At 29.7% G+C, this 19,633-nt stretch overlaps 4 protein-coding genes across 6 annotated transcripts in view; 2 read left to right on the top strand and 2 right to left on the bottom strand.

Annotated features, from left to right (window-relative positions):
- LOC113384875 (vascular endothelial growth factor receptor kdr-like) overlaps positions 1 to 19,633 on the bottom strand; it is a gene marked incomplete in the record, with an annotated part of 110,647 nt that overhangs the window by 88,896 nt on the left and 2,118 nt on the right.
- Positions 4,736 to 5,968, top strand: LOC113384879 (transmembrane emp24 domain-containing protein bai-like). Its single transcript, XM_026622649.1, has 5 exons — positions 4,736 to 5,050; positions 5,115 to 5,235; positions 5,304 to 5,374; positions 5,435 to 5,561; positions 5,649 to 5,968. Exons 1-5 carry the CDS (start codon positions 4,874 to 4,876, stop codon positions 5,768 to 5,770), a joined length of 618 nt encoding a protein of 205 aa, XP_026478434.1. The 5' UTR covers positions 4,736 to 4,873; the 3' UTR covers positions 5,771 to 5,968.
- Positions 6,142 to 9,474, bottom strand: LOC113384878 (nucleolysin TIAR-like). 2 transcript variants are annotated; one of them, XM_026622647.1, is made up of 4 exons: positions 8,262 to 9,469; positions 7,928 to 8,188; positions 7,047 to 7,137; positions 6,142 to 6,454 (listed from the first exon to the last, which is right to left on the bottom strand). In XM_026622647.1, exons 1-4 carry the CDS (start codon positions 8,976 to 8,978, stop codon positions 6,348 to 6,350), a joined length of 1,176 nt encoding a protein of 391 aa, XP_026478432.1. In that variant the 5' UTR covers positions 8,979 to 9,469; the 3' UTR covers positions 6,142 to 6,347. The 2 variants fall into 2 exon arrangements, 1 of the variants encoding a protein (XP_026478432.1); XR_003367952.1 differs by lacking the exon at positions 6,142 to 6,454 and adding an exon at positions 7,460 to 7,523 and having other exon boundaries at positions 7,052 to 7,137; positions 8,262 to 9,474.
- On the top strand, positions 11,821 to 16,371 carry LOC113384877 (G-protein-signaling modulator 2-like). 2 transcript variants are annotated; one of them, XM_026622645.1, is made up of 11 exons: positions 11,821 to 11,960; positions 12,479 to 12,708; positions 12,944 to 13,243; positions 13,312 to 13,551; positions 13,620 to 13,730; positions 13,829 to 13,988; positions 14,080 to 14,397; positions 14,688 to 14,894; positions 14,982 to 15,040; positions 15,385 to 15,556; positions 15,713 to 16,371. In XM_026622645.1, exons 1-11 carry the CDS (start codon positions 11,913 to 11,915, stop codon positions 15,968 to 15,970), a joined length of 2,103 nt encoding a protein of 700 aa, XP_026478430.1. In that variant the 5' UTR covers positions 11,821 to 11,912; the 3' UTR covers positions 15,971 to 16,371. The 2 variants fall into 2 exon arrangements, with proteins under 2 accessions (XP_026478430.1, XP_026478431.1); XM_026622646.1 differs by having other exon boundaries at positions 11,823 to 11,960; positions 15,388 to 15,556.

Below are 19,633 nucleotides of genomic sequence, written 5' to 3'. Positions count from 1 at the left end.
GTAGGTACAGAACAACGTCTGTCGGGTCAGCTAGTATATATATATATATATTCATCATTGCTCATTATTCACAAGCCTGGATTTTTTTCACTATGAGGCTCTGCGATGGGCGAATCTCGTATTGCCGCCGTAAATAAATCAGTCACTACTACAAGCAAGCATAACAGTAAAGGGCCAAGCAATGTGCCCTCCGGACCCAAGCACCACAATCCTCCTGCTATTGACAGTCCTGTCAAGTAAGGGTGCCCACCCCTGAAATAATATTGTTCAGCTGGATTAAATTATTAAACAGTTCAACTGTATTAAAGTATTTGTAACTGCCCAAATCAACACAACTAATTAATATATATATATATATATATATATATATATATATATATATATATGTCCCCTTTATATGTCCTTTTACTATATATCTCAAAAAAGCAATTCATATAAACAATAATATCCTCTTAACTGAATATTGTACCCACCCTTTGATTTCATTGTAAATAGTTCCATCTACTAATGTAGTAGGAGCAACTTGAAATACTGCAAGACCTACAGCTGACCAAAATCTATCCTGCAAACATAACAGCTCCAGTACACCGACACTGCATACCCAATAAGTACCCAAGAATGGAACAGCAGCTAAAGCTGATGCAATCACCTATATTTATATTAAGTTACTGTTATTTTAGCAGGTCTAATTCTGAAAATAATATTATGAGTTGGCTAAAACTCAAATTTAAAAGCACTATGGTTACTAATCGTTATTGTTTATTTTATAGAATTTAAAACTAATATTTTCAGCAATTCACTTGTCCTTTTTAGACTATAAGGAAATGATCAAAATTTGACACTGTTATATTCAAGCTGTAATTTTTGTTGTACATATTATTTTCTATTAGATAATCTAAATGTAAATATAAGAACATATTATTGAATATAAACTTACAGCTGGTAAATATATTACGCTTGTTCCAAATATATTATGAATGAGCCACGTCCAAAGACCATAAAAAAGAGACATTTTTAAAGTGGCCAAAAACACTCCAGCTACAGTTTCTTCTAATGCTATGGAAACTCGTTTTACTGTCTTTGCGCCACCAGCCAACTTAGAAAGAACTTCGACTGGTCGATACTGTTTACCACTACTGGCCAATAAGTAAAACAGAGTAGTCAGAAACACCATCTATAATATTGACAGATTGAATAATGAAAGAAGAATTATTTGTGAAAAAAAGTAATATATTCGAGTTCATTGAATTTGTTAATTTAGGTGCTCCAGTGATTACTTTATTGATTGTGAATAATTTATTTTTAGCTCCGAATTTAGAAATTGGGCAGCAAATTTGTTGTCCGTGAATAAGGAGCTTCTACTATATATATATATATATATATATATATATATATATATATATATATATATATATATATATATATAGTTTGTATAAATTTAAACTTACAGAATTTAACAGCCAAGTAATAACAGCAGAACTGCTACCAAGCAATAAATGAACAGCAGCTGTTATAATGCCCAATAACAGTTCCAAATTTCCTCTCAATAATGACCAAGTAGATTCAAGAACACCAGTTAGCGTCCCAATGTTTTGTTTCATCCAATTCATTATGCCTACTATGTTCAATAACTCTGAAAAAAATTTGAATGAAAGATAATATTCACGTTAGTCCAGGATGTTTAAACTATAAAATTATAATTAACATATTAAAGTATATATTAATATATTAATAGCCTACATTAAAAAGTCTTCAAAAAATTAACTGATAATTAGATAATATAAAAGCTCAAAAATATTACGTACCCGAGCTTTTATATAGATCTTCCATGAAAGTATCAAATGATTGCCTGACAGCATCTTGTGAAACATGAGGTCCATGACTGACAGTGTTTGGGTTATCGATCCAGCTTTGGTAAGCGCGATCCCATAATGTTAGTAATTGTGATTCTAAATGTTGTGCCTGAGTACTATCAACATCTTGTAAGAAACATTTCACCTAATTTGAAACAATTATATAAATGTTACCGTAACATTGTGGTAAATGTTCACATTTGTCAAAAAATTATAAACGAACTTCAAAATTTCCAAAACTGTTTTAAAGATATTAGTTTTTGGTAATTATTAACCATGCAATTGTTGAAAAAAAAGTTGTTTGATAATTCAAACATCAAATTCTAAACAAGCATCCTAAAATGTTATATGTGTATGGTATATTAAAAAATCCGTACCAACTTAGAAATCCCATCCCGTCCATACTGATAAGCATTTTCAAGTAGGTTGTCAAATGATTCTTCCACTTCAGGAGGTAAAAGGCCCAATAACTCAGGATTATGAATTATTGTCTTATTCACAAATGAACTACCCATTTGCACCATTTGAATAACTTCTGCATAGATCTGCAATAAATTATTGTATAGGAAAAGTACGCTAAAAATATATATAAAAATTATAATACCTGAATTGATATAAATAACATTGCTATTGAAAGAGATATTAGTAATACAAGAATTACTGCACCACTTGAAACACTGTCTACAGACTCTTTAGCTGTGTTTAATAACACTCGATGAATATATTGAATCAAAACAATAGCTCCCTCAACTGGTACAGAAATCAAAGAATGTTTTCTTTCTTCGAAACGATTTAACAGATGCTGAATGTATGAACAAACTTTACTGTGCATACCAAAAAAATACCAAAGTCTCTTAGATAAAAACACTATCACAGGAATTGTTAATAATGGTAATAACCATAATTGCTTCCACAGCAGTAGGAAACCACAAGAATAAAATAAAAAGTTAAAATATATATCACTATCAAGAACGTAATCATTATTCACATTATTACACTGTTGGAAGCATAAAGGATTTTTGACTATTGATAATCTTTTGAATTTGGATGAAACTTGTACATTTTTTTCTTGCTCAATTATTTGTGCTTTTGGTGGAGCATCACCTTCTGTGTTTATTTCTTTCTGAGCATCATTAACACTTAATAATATCTTTTTTTGATTGTCTGCAGTATCTACAGGAATATAAAAATCGGTATAATTTTTGTTGAATAATATATATTATATTTAATTGATATTTACTGGATTTTTTAATAAATTGATAAATAACAATAAGATTTTTTGTAGATATTTAGTTCCGAAACATCGGAATCTACAAAAAAACTTATTGTTTTTTATTTATTGGACAGAAAAGAAACCTTTATCAATATAACATATATCTAATTTAATTATAATATATTTGAGAGTAAATACATAGATAAAATATTTACTTAAAAATGAAAGTTAGATTTTTTTCAAGCTATACAGAAAGGTCAGAATTATATGAAAGTTAATTTTATTTAGCAACAAAACTCACAATTTTTAAAATTATACCTTGAGATTCATTTGAATACTGGTAATTCGAATTTTGATTATGTTTTTTCAGAATCCATCCACTTATTACTGAAATTTGAATTATGAAAAAGAGTGGAACTTGAAATACTCCTAGAATATTGCTTGTGTAACAAGATATTATAAACCACATTATAATTGAAGTATGTTTAAAAAGTGTGGCACGATCAGGGCTCCAAAAACAAAATAACATAACTACGTAACAACATGTGCTTGATAAAACCTAAAACACACAAATTGTTATATGTTTCATGTTATTTTCTATACAGTTTAAGTATAAACATACAATTTTGGTTTCAAATAAGCTAATTATCCATGTAAATATAACATTGCTCAGTAGCATTATTTTCCATATAATGCACGTGAAACTGCTTGGAATATAGCAATGCAAAAATTGCATAGTGAGCAGAATAGTCATCAATGATATTATAATTTTTGCATGTTGAAAAAGCCATCTTCCAAGTAATTCTGACAGGCGATCAATCACATTAGCTGGTAATTTTATAACGCCCATTATAATGGATGTATTTGATTCATCTAATGTGGATAACCAAATTTTAATCTGTTCAGATAATTCCCTTTTCAAAGGATATAATACTGAACCAACAAGTAGAGCCCACAACAATGGCTTAAAGAACGGTTGTAATATTAGAAACAAACCGTAAGCTGCCACACTCAAAACAAAAAGCAGAAATAAAGCTGCCGCATTGTAAAATGCATGCTTAAGTGGTTTTTCATGTCCTTTCGGAATTCCACCAAATGGAAACATATTGAATAAGTATTCAAATGGAGATCGAGTATTTGAATTAATACCGCCAGGTTGATTCATCATTAAGCTCTTCTAGCACACGTTCATAAAGTGCGGAAAATATTTTCATAAACGGGATTTATTGCAATAGTCATATTAACGTTGTATAAAATATTCAATTGATTCAAACAGATTTTGTATTTTCAGCATTTTTTATATCTTTAATATGTCATTTGAGCATTTATACGGTACCATATATTATATTCTAACATTGTCTAGGTACGGTACTATCATACTAATGCACAAGCTAATGTATTAATGTATCAACATTCAACAAACAAATAAAATATCTTTCCTGGTCTTCCTGTTCTCGTTGTACGCCACATTTGGCGATTCGTATAAAATTCTCTGTTTATCTGTCATTCAAATTTATATGAAGTTGTATACATTTGGCTGTCACTTTAATTCGGGATTGGACACTCCTATTAACATCAAGTGCTATCACAGATTGAGGTTTATCTATGGTACCAAAAACGTCAAATTCTTTGTGAACGCGTTTGTTTAAAGATACTGATACTGTAAAACTGAATTGCTATGTGGGGCCACCTCATCAATGCAAAACAGCAGACTGGGATCTGTTGATGACAATAAAACTTAACACATAGAAATTGGCTATTTGTATATAAATTTTGAAATAATTTATTTTGTGGTATAGTAACAAATATGCATCTCTTTAAGTTTATGAGTTTAGTACTATGTGTGGTTTCGCATGTAAACGGTATTATGTGGAAACTGAAACCGAATACACAAAAATGTTTGCGTGAAGAACTACAATCTAATGTATTAGTTACTGGTGATTATGAAGTTTCAGAAGCGCCTGCACAGCAAGTGGACTATGTGGTTTGTGATTTTATGATTGCGTCAGTTTGAGTTGTGAAACGTTTTCAAAATATAGTTCTTTTAGGTTAGAGAATCAAAGGGGCACATTTTGTCTCAGAAAGATGACATTTCAAAGGGAAAATTTTCATTTGTGACAGAGATATATGATATGTTTGAAATATGCTTTATTTCACGAGTGCCACCAAGTAAGTTAAATGGATAAAAATATAGTGGCAATCATGTACCAATCATATAACCATCCATTGCATTGTAGATCATCGGGGTGTGGAGCAAGAAGTACTTCTAAATATAAAAAGAGGAATTGAAGCTAAAAGCTATGAAGGTGTAAGTGCTACCTCATATATGTTATATCATGAAATATAATTTATTTTATTTGCTATTCAGTTAGGTGAAGCTGCTAAATTGAAGCCTTTAGAGGTCGAATTAAAACGTTTGGAAGATCTATCTGATGCAATTGTGCAAGATTTTTCACATATGCGTAAACGGGAAGAAGAAATGAGAGATACTAATGGTTAGAAGTCCACATCATATATATATATATATATATATATATATAATATATATACAAGCCAAGATATTTTTTTTTTTTTCATTTCAGAATCAACAAATTCTAGAGTTTTATTCTTCAGCATTTTCAGCATGTGCTGTTTATTAGGGTTGGCAACTTGGCAAGTCCTGTATTTAAGGAGATACTTTAAAGCTAAGAAATTAATAGAATAAGTTATATTTCATGTGAATATATACAAATATCATTCATATATGTTGTAATATTGTATTTCATTGTTTATTTGGTAGCTCAAAAACCACATACACATTCATTCTTTTCTGCTATCCTAATACAAAGCTACAATTTTTTGTTTACAGATGTTCTTGTTAATGTAAGGTCAAATAAAAATTAAAATATATTTATTAACAGGCAAATCATTTTTCTCAATTCTTTGTAAATTCAAAAATCATTAATAGAATAAATATTTTCAAAATTTCTAGATGTTTTTTTTTGAAATTTTTGCCTTTTGAGAAATTTTATGAACTCTAAGAGAATAAAAATGTTTTAAAAAACCACTAAAAAAAAAAAAAAAAAAAACTATAATTTTACAATTCAATTTTCTTAAGAGAAGTACCAGTGAAAAAAGGTATCGTTAAGTAAATTTACTAATTCCCAAATGTCCCATTATATTCACAGGCTCATGGTTTATTTTGTTAAAACCGTATCTGAAGGTTGTTCTTGTCTTAATTTTAGTCATGCAATAATTGCACATATTTTGAAAACATATGCATTATTTTTTTCACTAAAAACTCATTGAGTTTGAAACTGTGGCATTGTGTACATCATTGGCGGCTGTCCTTGAGGAGCTCCAGGAGCTGCTTGTATTCCCCATCCAGGTTGTATCGCCATTCGGAAGCCTGAAACAAATATTATTGAAGTATAAAAAAAAAAATCTAAAATGCATGAGTAGTTGCACATTAGATGATTAATAAAAATTTAAATTATTCTGTTATTGTAATCATTCCTGAATAGCATTCTTCATGTAGAATGTTCCAGTACATAATTTAACATTGTTTTTTGCCGCATCAATGAGGTATAATAAAAAAATTCAAAATGAAATAACCTAATAAAGTTTCACTTAAATTTACCTAAATATTAATACAAGAATTTTTTTTAAATAAATATTTCCTGTAAGGAGAGTGTTAACATTTCATGAAATAATAAACATCTATAAAATTTGTGTAGGGACTTTTCTGCAATATATTACTACATTAGTTCAAGCTATTTTTGTGTTATACTATGTAGTCCTTGCATTATACTATAAAGTCTTAAATATAACAACTATAAAGAATATAAAATTACTGACATGCTATCTGAAAATTACTATAATAAAGGTTGAACATGGATGAGTTTTTACCCCAAACTAATAAAAATAGCAAATTGATATAGCTATACAAACATTACTTAATAAAATTTGGACCAATATAAGCTAATAATATAGCAACAAACCTGCTGCAGACTGTGGCGGCGTTGTGTAAGCATATTGTTGATAATAATTAGGTGGCATGTACTGAGGGGCCATTTGTGGAGCAGGATATCCCTGAAAATGATTGGATGTTATAGAAAAACATAAAAATACATTTCTATATATAATAATTATAATAATAATAATGAAGACAGAAGAGTATTATCATATATAAAATTAAGTAACTACTGTAACTCAACTAGTCAATATAATTAAGCACAAATTCCAGATATGTCCAACGTTGCAACGAGCACTGTAGTAAAATGTACAAATACTTATCCAACCTAAACAGATTGCTCTTAAGATAAATAATCAGCAATCTACAAATCACATCTCAAAACAAGCATTTGCTGGAAGATTAAAAAAAACTAAATTTTGTGAAATGAAAATTTCTCACCAATATCATTTTCAGCTAACACGTCAAAGGATGAATAGAATCCTGAGGAAAATTACACCCGTATCTGCAAAATTTGTATGTATGCAGATATCAAAACATACAAGACATATAAGCCTCTTATCCATTCATTTTTAATTATTCGATGTTAATATATAGATATATGTACTAGTGATAAAATTAGTCAAGATATATTTTTTGAAGCATATTCCATTATTTCTCATAAATTATGAATAGTTTCAAAAGAGTCACACATAACCTATAGTTTAAACAAGTTTTTACCTCCCGCATAGTAAAATAGTCTCTTGAAATTTATATGGTTAGCTTCACAGTATTTTAATAATTTTCTAAAATATTGGAAGTATAAATATTATAATAATATTTATACTAATATAAAGTAAAAAAAGTGATCTGATTTAATAATTTCATCACGCACGAAATTAAAATATAGATATTGTTTTATTAACTGACCGGTTGATACCAATATCCCATCTGTTGTTGGTAAGTGTACGGATACTGAGCGCCTTGAGGAGCAATAGATCCAGCACTAGAATTTGGTCCACCCATTACTTGGCTTTGTACATCTCCGATTGGAGTCTCTTTGCCCCAAAAACATTTTACTGTATGACCTTGAATATCAGAATTGTGTGTAGCTTCTATAGCATGAGTTGCAGCTTCTTTTGTTGTGAAGCGAACAAATGCATACCCTTTATCTTTAAATACTCGAATGTCCTAAAAAACCAAACCATTTTATGACGTATTTCAAAATTTTTTTTTTCATATTCAAATAATTTTTAAAATATACCTGTATTTGACCAAATTGGCTAAATGTTTTTTGCATTAATTCTTCTGAAATAGCATTATTACTGAATCCACCACAATATACCGTGCAGTTTGTTGGACTTGATTGACTATATACTTCATCAAATGTTGGAGCTTTTCCTATGCGACTTGGCCTGGTGTCTTGTCTTGGAGGTGGAGGTTTTCGAGTAGACCAATTAGTTCTAATGGAACGTGATCCCAACCATTGTCCATTCATAGCGGCAATTGCATTTTCTGCTTCTGCCTTCTTTATAAATGATACAAATGCATAACCTTTGGATTTTAATGTTTGTGGATCTCTTACTATTCTACAATTTGAAATTTCTCCAAAGGGGGCAAAAGCTTCACGTAATGTTTGTGTTTCAATTTCAGGGCTTAGATCACCAACGAATATGTGATGATGACTGCTTGTATCTGCTTTGGGCTGATTTCCAGGACTGGTTGCCCAATTTACTTTCATTTCCTTATCCAGAAAAGATCTTTTGTTCATTGCAGCAAGAGCAGTTGCTGCTGATTGATGACTTGTGAACTCAACAAAGGCATATGGATCGTTGCCGGGTTCTCTTATAATTTTACACCCTTTCACAGCGCCGATTTGATTGAAAAGAGCACACAACAAATCTTCTGAAACACTTGTGTCCAAATTACCAACGTATAAAGTTCGCGGATGAGCTTCATCACTCATTTCGGCAACTGACATTACAAGAAGCTCACAGAAACAATCTCAATTTATCCGGATGCATATAAATACAACTATTAAATATTTCCACTGCTGTACATAGAATTCTTCGATGTAATAGAGTTATATTTTTAATCTTAAATTCATATGTGATCTATAATGACATCACTAAATGCTACTCAATATTCTTAACATTTGACAAATATGTATAGAAATAACTGTGCACCCCGATATTTGCTATCGATGACTGGAGCAAAAAAAAAAACAATTCGGCAAGGCGTCTACGACTGATGAGTCAAGTCAGTAAAAGGTTTCCAATGCATCCAACACGATACGATTAGAATGATAATTGCAACGTCAACAGTCAAGCGTCACTTTACGAAAATATAATTGAAAGTTTTTCACAAATAATAAAAGACTGGCAGTCCTAGCAGTACTAATACCATAAAAACTGCCGATAAATATATTTATTTGTATTATGAATTCGCGATAAAATATCAAAAGATTTGTAATTATTTATCTATGGTCAAACTACTAGGCAACAGACAGAATGCTCGAGACCATAGATATCGACTACGATCGACTACCGGACAGTCATCTAAACATTCCGTTTAAATTTCCCGTTAGAAATCCATCCAACGATATTATGGCGCCACCAGATACTAAAGCAAAATTTAAGGACTGCATGAAGAAATTGGTTTATTTTATTCTGAGATCAATAAAATCTTACAAACATAGTATATAAAATATCATATAGGATTTCAGCAACTTAAGTTAACTTAAGTTCTTCTAAAGCAAGTTATTTTTTCTTGAATTTTCTTTTGAAATTATAACAAAATTTACTTTCTTATTTATGTGCTTTCTTCACTCATTATATGCGCATAATTTAATGGCAAACAAATAACCTTACATATCCGGCGCCTATTAATCAAAAATTTAAAAAAAGTTAAACAATTAGTTAAGAAGAAGCGCTCCAAGCGATCTGATCCCAGAGCGAATTGAATTGACTATTTCCAACTGATATTTTTCGCACAGTTTTTACCTTATCAAAATCGGTTCAGGATGTTTTGTAAAGAAGTAGACGATTTTTTTATTTGTTTTTTCATTTGCACATTTTGGAGGTATTTGATTTTTTACTAAAACTAAATGAGTTAAATAAATAAAAGTAACGTAGTAATTGTTTGTAAACAATACTACAATGGGTGTAAAAATACTACAATGTTTGTAAAAATACTATAATGGGTGTAAAAATACTACAATGTTTGTAAAAATACTACAATGCGTGTAAAATTACTACAATGTTTGTAAACAATACTACAATGGGTGTAAAAATACTACAATGTTTGTAGAAATACTACAATGGGTGTAAAAATACTACAATGTTTGTAAAAATACTACAATGGGTGTAAAATTACTACAATGTTTGTAAACAATACTACAATGGGTGTAAAATTACTACAATGTTTGTAAAAATACTACAATGGGTGTAAAATTACTACAATGTTTGTAAACAATACTACAATGGGTGTAAAATTACTACAATGTTTGTAAAAATACTACAGTGGGTGTAAAATTACTACAATGTTTGTAAACAATACTACAATGGGTGTAAAATTACTACAATGTTTGTAAACAATACTACAATGGGTGTAAGATTACTACATGTTTGTAAAAATACTACAATGGGTGTAAGTTTACTACAATGTTTGTAAACAATACTACAATGGGTGTAAAATTACTACAATGTTTGTAAAAATACTACAATGGGTGTAAAATTACTACAATGTTTGTAAAAATACTACAATGGGTGTAAAATTACTACAATGTTTGTAAACAATACTACAATGGGTGTAAGATTACTACATGTTTGTAAAAATACTACAATGGGTGTAAGTTTACTACAATGTTTGTAAACAATACTACAATGGGTGTAAAATTACTACAATGTTTGTAAAAATACTACAATGGGTGTAAAATTACTACAATGTTTGTAAAAATACTACAATGGGTGTAAAATTACTACAATGTTTGTAAACAATACTACAATGGGTGTAAGATTACTACATGTTTGTAAAAATACTACAATGGGTGTAAGTTTACTACAATGTTTGTAAACAATACTACAATGGGTGTAAAATTACTACAATGTTTGTAAAAATACTACAATGGGTGTAAAATTACTACAATGTTTGTAAAAATACTACAATGGGTGTAAAATTACTACAATGTTTGTAAACAATACTACAATGGGTGTAAGATTACTACATGTTTGTAAAAATACTACAATGGGTGTAAGTTTACTACAATGTTTGTAAACAATACTACAATGGGTGTAAAATTACTACAATGTTTGTAAAAATACTACAATGGGTGTAAAATTACTACAATGTTTGTAAAAATACTACAATGGGTGTAAAATTACTACAATGTTTGTAAAATACTACAATGGGTGTAAGATTACTACATGTTTGTAAAAATACTACAATGGGTGTAAGTTTACTACAATGTTTGTAAACAATACTACAATGGGTGTAAAATTACTACAATGTTTGTAAAAATACTACAATGGGTGTAAAATTACTACAATGTTTGTAAAAATACTACAATGGGTGTAAAATTACTACAATGTTTGTAAACAATACTACAATGGGTTTATCTATGAAAGTAACTATCTAAAAAAGCATGTGATAGCGCAACAGATTCATCATTCATTCATTCATCATTTTACCACTGTGGACGCCCAAGGCGTGCCAAATGTCAGTTTTATTGACTTGCGTGCTTAGAAGTGTATGTTATCCTATGTTGGTAGGAATTTGCTATATATTTTATATGTCAACTTTTCAACCGTTCTAGTTAATAATTGTTGTATTGTTTTATCTTCAAATTAATTTTTTATGATTTTTAACATTTATGCAAGTATATATTTTGTAGTTATATTTACATATATGTGAAAAAATGTCAAGTTCAAGTGCAAGTGGTGAAAATTTGACAACTGAGTATCAGGTATAAAATATTATCTAAATTAACATTTGTGATTAACTATTATGAACACAATTCATACATATATTATATATATTTCAAGCTCTGGGAATAATTAATAACAATAATTTACATACATATTGCATTTTGTATAATGTTTGGCGTACAAATAACTGTTTTAATTAAGAACATAAATAATCTACCATGAATGTTATGAATCATTGTTATGCCTGATTTTGTTAAATTTAGTTGGAAATGTGGATGAGGAAATATTTTAAACATGCTATAATTTATCAACATGTTTATAATGAAGAAGTTATTAATTGAATATCTATTTATCTTAATATTTACTAATAATGTCCATGAAATGTTGCCTGTTCATATGATGTGTTTTTGCCTTTGCGCAACAGGATGCACATGTAATAAGTAAAAAGAATCTATTGGTTGTGGTATGGTATTTAAATATAAATTTAACAGGGGGCTTGAGTTGGTACAACAAATTGCTTATGTTAGCATATCATGGCATAAATATTTTTATTTAGAATTTCGAAGGATCTACAATGTGTCTGGAACTAGCATTGGAAGGGGAGAGATTATGCAAGTCAGGAGATTGCAGAGCAGGAATTGCATTTTTTCAAGCAGCAATTCAAGCCGGCACTGATGATCTTCGTACATTGAGCGCAATTTACAGTCAGCTTGGCAATGCTTATTTTTATTTGGGAGAATACAATCAAGCTATGCAATATCATAAATTAGATCTTACACTAGCAAGGTATATAATTATTTTATTTTATTGTAACTGCAAATACAGTATAATACAAAACTATTCCTTAAATATTTGATATGGTACATTTTAAATATATTATCAGATAAATTCTCATTCAGGAATATTAGAAAAACCAGAATCCATATCCAATCCACAATCTTTAATATTATCTTGTACATTATTGATAATACAAATAAAACTTATAAAATAATACCATACTCATAAACAAATACCATTTTAGAACAATGAATGATAAACTTGGTGAAGCAAAATCATCTGGAAATTTAGGAAATACATTAAAAGTTATGGGAAGATTCCAAGAAGCAGCATTGTGTTGTGAAAGGCATTTAAGCATTGCAAGAGAACTAAAAGATAGAGCTAGTGAAGGACGAGCTTTGTACAATTTAGGAAATGTATTTCATGCTCAAGGGAAGCATCTTGGGCATAGAAGTCGAAATGGAACAGAGAATGATTATCAAGATAACAATGAAGATAACATTGAAGTCAGGGCTTGCTTAGAAAAAGCTGTTCAATACTATCAGTAAGTAATTAATTGAATATTTAATTGTTTTACTTTTGTAAATGTTATGATCTATTTTATCATTCCAGAAAGAATTTGAAGCTCATGGAAGAACTTTGTGATCATGCAGCCCAAGGAAGGGCTTGTGGTAACCTTGGAAATACTTTATACTTACTTGGAGATTTTTATGGAGCTATTGAGTATCATACCAGAAGATTAGAAATAGCAAAAGAATTTGGAGATAGGCAGGCTGAGAGAAGAGCACATAGTAATTTAGGAAATTCTCATATATTTTTAGGGGAATTTGAAACAGCAGCCGATCATTACAAGTAAGAAGAATTGAAATAATATATTTTACTGCATATTTAGAATTTTAATCTTACACTATGTGTTGTAGACGTACTTTATTGTTAGCTCAAGAGTTAGATGAAAGAGCAGTGGAAGCGCAAGCATGCTATAGTCTTGGCAATACTTACACTCTTCTTCGAGATTATGATATTGCTATAGGGTAATTATTAATTATTTGAATATTTTTTAATTGCCATAACTGAAAAAGTATATATACAAAACAAGTATACTAAATATTGTAATATTGATTTTATCTAGATATCATCAACGTCATCTAGCAATAGCTCGTCAATTAGGAGACAGGGTGGGAGAAGCTAGAGCATCCTGGTCATTAGGCAATGCTCATAGTGCTTTGGGAGCGGGACATGAAGAAAAAGCATTATATTATGCGGGTTTACATCTTGATTTAAGCCGGGAGGTTTGTTGTATTCATTTTTATCTATTCACTTTCAATATGATTTTTTTATATACATATATGATTATGAATAAATAATTATATAAATTTTTAGTTGAATGATCGGATTGGTGAGGCTACCGCTTTGTGCAACATTGAGGAATTGCATCGAGTTCTTGGAATAAATAGTGGTGCTTGCAACAATGCCGAAACAGAAGTTGACCAAAACTCTGAAACAACAGATATAACACATGCTAATAGTGATACTGATGGACAAGCTTCCAGTGACACAGTGACTACAGCAGTCAATGCTCCATACCGAAAAGCTGATGTGGATATAAAGTGTCAGGAACAGCAAGAGCAGCAAAGATCTGCCAACAATAGAGTGCAAAGAGTGAGACGACAGTCAATGGAGCAGCTGGACTTAATAAAGGTTTATTAAATTACATGTCAATTGTCCTTATCAATAATATACTCTAAAAAGTATAATTTATTGGAAGTTTACACATAACGCCATAAGCCTGTATTTAGTTTTAAAACTAAGTGTAATATTTTGTTTGCTGAGTTCAAATTTGTGTTATTGAAAGCTTATCATTTCATGAAAGCATTTTGCTCTGCAACGTTTCATATCAATATTTATGATAGGATAAATTTTTGGATAATATTTTAATTATTCTTTTAAATACGTTTAAATTTAAGTGAATCTAAATTAATATATTACAGTTGACGCCTGATGGTAAATCAATTCCAAACAATCAAAGCAATACAAGAAATGACATAAAAAAATCGACCTTGGGAAGCCTTAATTTTGCTAGTAAGTTGGGAAAGTCTCATAAAAAGAAAGAAGAAGAAATCGAGGAGGAATCCTTTTTTGATTTACTCTCAAGATTTCAATCTGGCAGAATGGAAGATCAGAGATGTTCTCTTAATGTATGTTTTATGTAATTTCAAAATTATTGAATGAGTAGATAGAAAATTATTGACAATAAGTATTGTAATCAATCAATAACTTTTCAGGTTGGAGAAAATAAAGAAAATTGTAGAACAAATAATATAGCTACAAATAAAATTAACAGGTAATGTTGGAGGCAAAATTCTAACAGTATTTAAATAAAAATTAGTATACTAAATAATTCAAGATATAAATGATTATTAAAATGATATTATTAACCACTTTGGTACGAGTGGCAAGTTTATTTGACGGCCGCCGATGGCTCCACGCAGCCGAGCGTCATCATTACGCGACGTTTCGTGGACATCAGGCGTCGTACCAAAGTGGTTAAAAGTTTATCAGATAAGATCATTCCATATTACTATGGTTTTCAATTCTTGCATCTTTGCTATAGAATCTTTATAAATACTCTTCAACATTTTCTTGAACACATAAATAATATTATCACATTTATTTATTTTTTATCAGCAGTGAAGATAAGGATCCAGGAATAGACTTATTGGATATGATTGAAGGACTTCAAGGTAACAGAATGGATGAACAAAGGGTTTATTTGCCACATTTGCCAGGATCCCAAACAACAAAGAAAATTCAGCAACAGCCAGATGAAAAATTGCTTGATATGATTATAAAATCACAGGTATAGTGCATTTGAAATTACATACCTAGAACATACGTGGTTCCAAAACCTATCAATATTTAAAAAAAAAAAAACTTGTTTGAAGCTTAGCACAATATATACGTTCATTTCTTTAATTTGAATCAATTATTGAAGTATTTGCTCTTGTTATTTCAGGCTTCTAGGTTGGAAGAGCAGCGATCAGATTTACCAGACACATCTCATTGGCAAAGTTCAATTTCCAAAGATGAAGCTGCATTTGAAATAGACTACTGCAATCCTCAATCAAGCAATCAACATTCGAAGTCAACTAAAGATAATAACAATGACGGTACTACTGTTCCAGACGAAGATTTTTTTTCGCTCATTATGAAAATACAAAGTGGAAGGATGGATGACCAGCGAGCAAGTATAAATATAAAACGAGTAATATAGAACTCTACTTTAATAATTGTAATTGTAATAATATTGTATATGGATTATTAGATTACTTTTAATACTAGAATATTTCCAATTTTTTAATATCATTTTTTGTGGATTACATACATAGAATAGTCTGGCTATCGATTGGTACTTTGACTATGAATTGTTGTACCTTTGAACCGACAACAATTTCTAATATAAAATGAGTAGAAGGTTATTATTAGCGACATAATAGTGAACATTGCTATAATATAGCATTTAAATTCAAACAAATTAAAAATGTGATTTTATTAATAGGTAACTATCATAAAGTCAACAAAAGCCCATTCCGTGTACAAATCACTCAGTTATTCTGATATGTTAAGAAAATATTTCTAAAATTATATTATATTATGATTTATGCTATATATTGCTATAATAAGTTAGTTTACCAGGATTTAAAAAAAATAATGCCCAGTCTTTTAAAATATAAAATTTTACAAATTTAGATAGTTATCACATATTAATTTGCATAGTATTTTAGAACCATATTGTGAATATAATTTTGCTTATTTATATTTATTAATTAAAGTATATCATTTTTACTGAAAATTATTGTTTTTATTTTTCTATAATATTCAATTGTATTTATCTACTGTAAGGATTTTACCACAGTAAGAATAGACAATATAACATTGTGATGTAATCGACAAAAAGATTATTATCCAATAATACAATCTGCAATATGGTGTTCAATTTTCAGTTTTTTTTCACGATTTAAAGATTACGATTTGGTCGTCGAAAGATCGTACAATTTTTTTTTCTAGTCGCATATAAACGAAAGTATAGTGGTTTTCATGCTCAACACAAAAGGCGTTTTATACCGTTGCGCTACTTTAGATGTCTGACACTATCAAAATTACTAAAAGCAGGCGGTTCTGACCGATATAAAAGTCCCATGCCGACAGTAATATCAAATATTTAGTTATTATTTTCTACGTCCATGGTGCGACAGTTTCGGTTCATTCAGTGTTATTAGTTATATAATATGCATTGTTTCACAAGTCGATCGGTTAGTTTCCATTTAGTGTGTTCCGATCTGTTCAACTTCATGCCAACCGACCGAGCTGATATTCCCAGACCACGTGTAGCGGGCGGCTTGGAGCTTCGTACAGATAATTCACGTTATTCTATATTATTATTTTTTATTATTAAATTTAATTAGGTTTTTTAGCCATTAGAATATATTTCGTTTTATTTATTTGTAGTTAATTTGTTCATTTTCAAGTAACACTTGGACGTTTAAAGAAACATTTAAAGTATGTTATTTCACTCGGAGATTAAAATAATATGAAAAAGATTAAAAACCCCTCAACCATATTGATAAAAAAAAATATTGTTAAATGTTTAATTTTTTTATATTTTGTAGAAGAAATTAAGTTCATAGAAGCATAATTCTGCAAAATATTTGTTAATAAAATTAAACCTTCGTAAAAGCATTAGAATAAATGTGCCAAAATTAAAATATCTGATGGTTTATTATAAACATACCAATAAAATCTTTAAATAATATATTAAGCCTATGTAAATACTTCAGAACCTATAAATATCTTCTTATATTTTATAAATGTGTGAAAAGTCAATGATATAAAGTAATGCACAAAAATGAGCAAACAAAGTGATTTATGTATGTTATTTATAAAATAAATAGATCGAAATGCTCACAAGTAATTTTGTAAAAATGCAAGTAATTTAGTTTCATAATGTTTGCTAGCATCAATATTTCTCAATGAATGTCTTTCATTAGGATAGACTTGTAATTCATGCGGTTTACATGCTTGCACAAGCCCCATTACTAATGTTTGGTATGAAGAAAATGGACATTCTCATCAATCATACCATGAATTATTAATAACCTATGCTCTTCATCAGGAAATTTGTTTAGATATGATAATACAGATCCATACTGATAACCCTCACGATTATTATCTGGTAAATCCATATATCTTTCTGTGTATCCAGTATCATAAAGTTCCCAACAAGTGACTGGAGCACCTGCAATCGCTAAATTAAATACATGTGGGTAATGAATCAAGCCCATTAAACTGAGATATCCACCATATGACCAGCCATGGATTGCAACTCTAGAAGTATCTATAAAGCCTAATTCTTGGGCAAGATTATTTAAAATTTCTACTTGATCCTTTAATTCAACAGTTCCCATGCGAAGATGCAAATGACTTTCAAATGCTACTCCTCGATGTTGGGATCCTCTGGAATCAATAGATACAACACAGAAACCTTTTGCAGCTAACATATGCATTCTAAGCTGTCGTATACCTTTAAATGTATTATTCACAGTTTGTACTTCAGGTCCACCATACACATTCAACACAGTTGGATATTTTTGACCTGGTTTAAAATTTTGAGGTTTAAATACCATTGCATATAGCGTTTCACCTGTTGATAATTTTGGGCTATATATTTGAGGACTATTTATCATGCCATTTATTGGACATCCTTCCAATAGTAAACCTAATGAGATCAAATTGATACCATCGACAGCTTTTTCAGCTTCCGTATGTACAATTCTTAGCACTTCACAACTAGGTAATGTTCCTGTATTACTGTAAGTCTGTACCATAAGTGTACAATTCTTGTTCATATCAACTGAATAAGAATGATTAGGATTTGTAAGCAAACGAATGTATCCTGGATGATCCCAACAAACAACATATAGATGTTTCTCTAAAGGACTTTCACGAAAACCAGTAAAATAAATTAAATGCCTTGAAGCATCAACATACATATTCTTTTGTAAAACTTCCCATTCTCCAAATGTCAATTGTGTTTCATTTATTATTCTTGGTCCAAAATTGAGTAAATGCGTTATATTATTATCATCTACTTCCATTGTTGTGCCATTGACATGTGCACCAATGCTGGCTGTAATGTAATACAAATGTCTGAAGCCAGATTTTTCGGATGCCCAAATAAATGAAACTTTGTTTTCAGTCATTTCAACAAATTGTAGAAGATCGTGTATGTTGATCCAGGTTTTAGAAGTTTCTTGATAAATGACCTAGGATGAAATATAAATTTGATCAATAATAATAAGACAAGTTATATGATATAAAAATCTAACTGTGACTTATAACAAATAACAATGAAGAGAACTATGCAAAGTAAAGATTGAAATTATTAATAATATTTATTATGTCTATTTCATTGATACTATTTATCTTAGTATTAGGAGTTATATAAATATATTACAAATCACATTAATTAACTATAATATAGTATAAATTTATAGAAACAGAAGTACTATCAACTTATGGGTGTATATAAATATTTTAACCCTTGAAAATTTAATAAAAATGATATTACAAACCTGTAATGGTCGTTGATCTATCATTTCCTCATTAACCGAACTTGTATCTTCATTGCCATCATGTTGTTCACCACTTAAAATAAAATCACTTATGTGTACCAATAATAGAATTAATTTTTGCTGTCTTCTATTCAGAATTTGAATCCAAATATGTTCAGAATCAGGTGTCCACCCCATTCTCACAAGATATTCAACCCACGGAAAAAAATATGATAAGGAATTCTTCATCTTTTTAATCTTTATATCAAAACTTCATTATTTTGTGAATATTCTAAATTGAACAATTTTCAATTCAGACTTTGCAT

Source organism: Ctenocephalides felis, unplaced genomic scaffold (genome assembly GCF_003426905.1).
Source record: "Ctenocephalides felis isolate EL2017-DRISC unplaced genomic scaffold, ASM342690v1 CF-g0.4_SCAFFOLD_03571, whole genome shotgun sequence".
NCBI classification, from domain to species: Eukaryota; Metazoa; Arthropoda; class Insecta; order Siphonaptera; family Pulicidae; genus Ctenocephalides; species Ctenocephalides felis.
This window is presented reverse-complemented; position numbering and strand designations above follow the sequence as displayed.